This window comes from Peromyscus eremicus, chromosome 5 (assembly GCF_949786415.1).
Source record: "Peromyscus eremicus chromosome 5, PerEre_H2_v1, whole genome shotgun sequence".
NCBI classification, from domain to species: Eukaryota; Metazoa; Chordata; class Mammalia; order Rodentia; family Cricetidae; genus Peromyscus; species Peromyscus eremicus.
Window position 1 is genome coordinate 10809207 of NC_081420.1, and position 6221 is coordinate 10815427.

The window sequence follows — 6221 nt, forward strand, 5'->3', positions numbered from 1 at the left end:
TCCTGTAATTAACTCCTAATTTATTTCAAACGGGGGGCGGGGGGGTAAAGGGCCGCAGCCTCTCTAGAGAGAGCCAATCAGAGGCGAGCGTCCGTGGCGTCAGGAGCAGGGCCGTCGCCAATTGGTTGAGCCTAGTCTCCCACTTCCCCTCCGAGGACAGGCTGGGCTCCCGGCGCGCCCCTGCCGGCTCCCCCCCAAAAGTTGGAGTCTTCGCTTGCAAGTTGCCAGCGGAGTCGCGCGCCGAGAGCTAGACGGCGCAGAAAGTCATGGCTTCTCCGGCCAAAGGCAGTGACTTGTTTTCGTCAGATGAAGAGGGCCCCGCGATGCTGGCCGGCCGGGGCCCGGGACCTGGGGGCGCCGAGGGCGGCGCGGAGGAGCACAGGGTCAAGGTCTCCAGCCTGCCCTTCAGCGTGGAGGCGCTCATGTCCGACAAGAAGCCGCCCAAGGAGTCGCCCGCGGTGCCACCCGACTGCCCCTCGGCTGGCGCTGCCCTGCGGCCGCTGCTGCTACCGGGACACAGCGTCCGGGACGCACACAGTCCCGGGCCTCTCGTCAAGCCCTTCGAGACCGCCTCGGTCAAGTCGGAAAATTCCGAAGATGGAGCGGCGTGGATACAGGAACCCGGCAGATACTCCCCGCCGCCTAGTGAGTGCGCGCCGGGGACCGGACCTGGGCTGGATCCGCGCGTGGGGTCCCAGAGGGGCTGGGGACAGGTGTTAACAGGATGATGCTCTTGACCTCTTGGTACCCCAGTTCAGCGAGCGGTCGCATCCCAGAATCCCTAGCTGCGCCAAGTCTAAGGTACCTGCGCGCTGGCTAGCATTTGAAAACCAAAACCTAGTTGCTGGTTTCTGCAGCCCTTATCCCCCTGCTCCGGACGCTTCATGCTGTGTTTCACTGCCTACTATGGTACCTGCCCGGGCAGTAGGGGAGAGTCACTGTTTTGTTTCGTTGAGACAGGGTCTCTTGTGAGCCGTCCTGGCCTCGAACTCGATATGCATCTCAGGATGGTCTTGAACTCATCCTCCTGCCTCTAAGTGCTGGAATTACTGGCGTGCATCACCACGCCGGGATGGGATCCACTTCTAATGAGTATCGAAAAGTGTTTTACTGACCTTCAAAATATAGAGGCAGCCCTGCGAAGTGCGCCCCACTATCAAGACAATTGGGGGTTAACCAGAAGTGGAGGGGAAGTCGATGGTTTTCTTCTAATTCCAGAGTGTCCAAGCCAGATCCTACGAAGCGATGGTTGCAGAGACAGATTCGGAAAGGAAGTTTCTCCGTGTTCTAGTTCGTTGTTGGTTATGTTCTGAGTTTTGCTGCGAGCTAGTTAGTTCGGGCCAGACCCTCATGGGCTCTCCTGGGCTCACAGTAATAATTACCAGCATTCCTTCAGAATTTGAGAATATACAGTATGGTGGCCACAAGCTCACCACGTTTGGCTGCTTGCTAGAACCTCAGAGTACAGGCAGAGGCATGCCACCTGTGGCCACCTCTTCAGACATGGTGGCTAGTGCTTTTAAGAGGACTGCCCCTGCTTGTTCCAGGTCACCATCCATGCTTGCACTGGCCGTGGGGATCTGGTGTCCAAGCTTTCTCTGACCCTCTATCACAGGTGCTGGCTGCGCTGATCTTTTTCACCTGCACCCCACTTCTCGTGAGACTGCTGATTGCCTTCCCAGGCTTAGCATCCCTTTAGGGTCCTGGGTCCTCTTCCTATTAACATCTGTGGGGCCCACTCCCTGCAGCTTTGTTTAGTTTTATCTCTGCCCCTGAGATTTATCTGCTCTATTGCCTTTTTCCTCATTTTTCCTCATCCCCTTGCCTACCCCTCACTAAACTCTGGGAAAGTTGAGAAAGGAGAGGGATTGTGGAGGGACTTTCCAAGCTCAGCCTGAAGAGAAGCTGTCTTCACTTCCACCTTTCAGCCCTCGGGACTAGAGATATATGGTATTTTGTGAACAAAACAAGACCATATACCCAGGCGTCAGTGGCTGTCCCCTCTGGCAGTCTCTCTCCACCCTGTTGGAAATTCTGAAAGGCTGAAAGGGCCCAGAGATTAAGGACTTAAAGAATTTTACTCAAGTTTGCACAGCGCTTTTCACTGCATTATCTTATCTGATCTCCTTTGTGTGGCAGCAGAGAGCCTCTTGTTAACAGATGAGGACGCTTCTTAGCAGAGTTCAGAGGGATCAGCAGTTTGGGCCCATGAAAAAGCTCTTGGGAACATTTATTTACTCAGCCCCCGCCCCCAGTGGGGTTCTGGGCACTCCAAGCCACCCCAGGGGATAAGTAGTATTTATCCATTTTATTGACAGTGAAATGAAGGCTCAGCAACTTGAAGAGTCTTAACTTGTTTTACAAATTTGGAGTGCCTGTGTATTCGTAGGCCCCGGGGCAATGCCCCACAGCATATCCAGGATTCCAGCCTTAAAATGGACTGGTGGCCGAAGGTCAGAAATCCTGGAATATTTAGGCCTGAAAGTCTGGTAGGGCAGTTCCCCCACCGCTCTGTACAGTCTGCAGTGGGCCGTACTCTGTGTCCCGGATAATCTTTTTATAAGAAAAACTCGGGGCTCTCAGAGGTTGCATTTGAAAACAGAACTTCTTGATTCTTGGAGCCTGGAAGTGTCAGCAGGATGAAGCCAGAAAGTGTCAAGAGTCCGCTGGGAGCTAGAGTCCAAGGGACCCACCACCCCTGGCCCTGGTTTTGTTATTTGGAGGAAGTAGGCTAAAAGTTGTTTTGCCTTGTATAATCACGTGCTTTCTTTGGCTGATAAAATGGGGTGGGGGAAGAGCATGGGAGTAGTGGTGGGGGAACTTTCTCGTTCCACAGCTTTGCCACATGCGCACGGTCTCCTTGGCCTGGACTTTGTAATTCCCCATGCCGCAAGAGTGACCCAGGCTACCCCGGTTCAGAGCTCGTCTGTGGAACACAGCAAGGGAGGGCAGTGGGAGTTGAGAGTCCGAAAGGGAGCCCGGGTAGGCTCAGGAAGGGCGTGGATTCTGCAGGTCTCCAGCTTTGGTGTTGGCGTGGAAGTTTAGAAGAAAGCCCCTTCCTCTTGGCTTGTTTAGCTAGGGATTAGCATATGCAAAAGTCAAGGCCTTTTTTTGAAGTCCCTTGCCCATTTTTCTTCCAGGTTTCTGTTTTCTGATCACAGAACCTGCCACTTTGTAAAGTTACGGTTAATATGTGACACCAGGACAGAGGCTGGGTTGGGACTTGTGCTGTGTCACTCTCAAGTATGAAGTGTAAATTCTTCTTTGGGCCACCAAAGTAACTAAACAAGAAATGTTACATTCCCCTGCAAATACAGAGGAGTTACCACTCTGGCTACATTAGAAAAATTAGAATAACTTGTAAAAGCCAAATGCAGAAAAGTAATTGTTTCACATTGTATTCTTGTCACTTCACACTCCTCCCCTACCCATGAGGAAAACAAGACCAGAATTAGTTTAGTTGCTGCCTTGGAGTCACCTTGGGGCCCCATCCCTGTGCTTCCTATAACAACCCGTTTTAAACAGAGTCTGGACGCTGTTGCCATGTCTTTATTTTGCTCGTTATTCCCCACTTCTAAATTCCAACAACAAAATAATTATTTACACATTTGCCCTAAACCATGGAATGGATAAAAGAGACTTAAGATGCCCTCATCATGGGCTCGAAGTTCAGAGGCTGAGTGGTTTCCCTTGACATGTCCGTTTATGAGCGAGCTAATTTTCCCCCCATCTTAATAAAGTTTATACTGCCAAAGTACACGGCCAGATCTGTAAAATGATGTTGGGGTTTTATAATCTGTGGGGTAGATGGAGTGACAGCTGTGTGGTTGTTGATTGCTTAGGTCTGCCTGTCTATCCATGGATGCTATTATTTTACCGCAGGCCTTATCTGTATGATTATCCTTCATAAATAGGCTGGTGCAACCCCACTTTTCTGGTTCAGAGAGCGGCCCAATGTTAACCTAGCATCTAACACCCTTTTCATTTTTCTCTTGATGTGTGCGTCCTATCATTGAGAACAGGTATGAGTTCAGGCCCCCATTTTAAAGACAAGAGATTGAATTCTGAGGAAGTTTTATTTCTTAGATAATGCTCAGCTCCTGTGACTTATGGAGAGCTTTAGTGGTGGTTTCTATTTCCATTTTCTGCAATGCAATATGTTTTCCATATAAAATGTTTCATGACCACATTACTCAAGCTGATATAAAAATATAGCAACTACCATTTAAATGTGGTCCTTTTCCACCACTAACTACTTCTCAACACACACACACACACACACACACACACACAGAGAGAGAGAGAGAGAGAGAGAGAGAGAGAGAGAGAGAGAGAGAGATTTGACAAAGGCACCTTTTTGAAAAATGAAACAAGGTTTATGTGTTCTCTTAAGAGAGAATGCCACATTTGCTAATTGATTCCCCTCTCTGTTCTTTAGGACATATGAGCCCCACAACCTGCACCCTGAGGAAACACAAGACCAACCGGAAGCCACGCACACCCTTCACCACATCCCAGCTTCTAGCCCTGGAGCGCAAGTTCCGACAGAAACAGTACCTCTCCATTGCAGAGCGGGCAGAGTTCTCCAGCTCTCTGAACCTTACAGAAACCCAGGTCAAAATCTGGTTCCAGAACCGAAGGGCCAAGGCAAAAAGACTGCAGGAGGCTGAACTGGAAAAGCTGAAAATGGCCGCCAAGCCCATGCTGCCCTCAGGCTTCAGCCTGCCTTTCCCCATCAACTCACCTCTGCAAGCAGCGTCCATTTATGGAGCATCTTACCCCTTCCATAGACCTGTGCTTCCAATCCCGCCCGTGGGACTCTATGCCACGCCGGTTGGATATGGCATGTACCATCTATCCTAAAGAAGACCAGATGGACAGACTCCAGGATGGATGTTTGCATAGAACGACCCCCTCTGAGAAGGTGGTGCCAGTCCAGCTCCTGAGTGCAGACCTTGCATGGCCAACCACCCTAAGCCGCAGGGCCCACAGGGCCACTTGATACAGAGTGAATTTGTTATTTAGGTGAGAGGCACCAAGACCTATTTTGTTTTCATAATCTTCCAAATGCCCCCCTTTCCTCTCACAAATATTGGCTCTGCTAGTTTTTATGTATAAATATATAATAAAATATAAGACTTTTTATATGCCAGATGTAAAAATTCAAGTTATTTTGAAAGGCAAAATTTATATATACATTTCTCCATTTTTCTAGATCACATCTTCTTAAGATACTGTGTTAAGTCTGTTTGCTACCTTTTCTTAAAGGGAAGAGACTATCTGCAGAATTTGCTAGGGTTGGAGAGGGTGGTGGACTTCCTTATGGAAACACACCAGAAGTAGACACTGTGCATACAAGAAGTAGATTCAGACAGATTTTTGCAAATGAAGGGAGGTATGTAACATGTTTGCCTAAGAAAAATGTCTTTTGAGATGCACATTTGATCCTGTTTTTCCCTCCTTTTCTCCCTATTAACTCTTTCCTTTTTATTAAAGTTAGTGAGAGGAGGCTAAGAATATCCCTGAGAACTCCTCAGGGTCAGGTAGAAAGTAGGAAAACTTCTTAACTCCTGTCAGGTCAATCTTGACTCCATTCCAGGTCATTGGAGTTAGAGCTTCAAGGGGAAAACATGTTTGGAAGAGTTGATTTCTGTGAAATGCTAATTACATCAGTCCTCACATGTTGCAGAGGTGATTGGGGTAGGGTATAGCAATTGTCTGCTTAAAAATCTATAGTGCCTTGTAACTATTATCTATATTTTAAATATTCTTCAACAACTCTAGAATCAGGAAGGAAAAAAACATGCTGTGTGTGTACTTACTGTATGTGCTAAACTTATTAGGGCAATTTATATACTCTAACATGTTGTTGGGGGCAGAGGGTGAAGCCATCTTTATTGACTTGCTGAAAATGGTGTTGTCAGACATCACAGTCAGCTTCTTGGTATTTCACTTCCTGCCCATCTCCTCCACCAGTATATTTTCATCCCGTTGGAAGGGTCTCTTGTATAATTTTATATATTTTATTGAAGAGTTATTTCTTATCTCTTACTCTGAATTAAATTAAAATGTTTTATTGTGGTAAAGTTTGTCCCAACTCACAGTTATTTTTAAAAAGCACTCTTTTCTTAGCTAGATTGGGGGGCATCCAGATAAGGGGGGAGAACTGGCACTTTTAATTCCTCTATTAATGTACATCAAGTCGAGTTACGGCCAAATTT

At 47.9% G+C, this 6221-nt stretch overlaps 1 protein-coding gene across 1 annotated transcript; it reads left to right on the forward strand.

Annotated features, from left to right (window-relative positions):
• Positions 1 to 266: 266 nt before the first annotated feature.
• Msx2 (msh homeobox 2) lies at positions 267 to 5967 on the forward strand. Its single transcript, XM_059262273.1, has 2 exons — positions 267 to 645; positions 4439 to 5967. Exons 1-2 carry the CDS (start codon positions 267 to 269, stop codon positions 4861 to 4863), a joined length of 804 nt encoding a protein of 267 aa, XP_059118256.1. The 3' UTR covers positions 4864 to 5967.
• Positions 5968 to 6221: the final 254 nt, after the last annotated feature.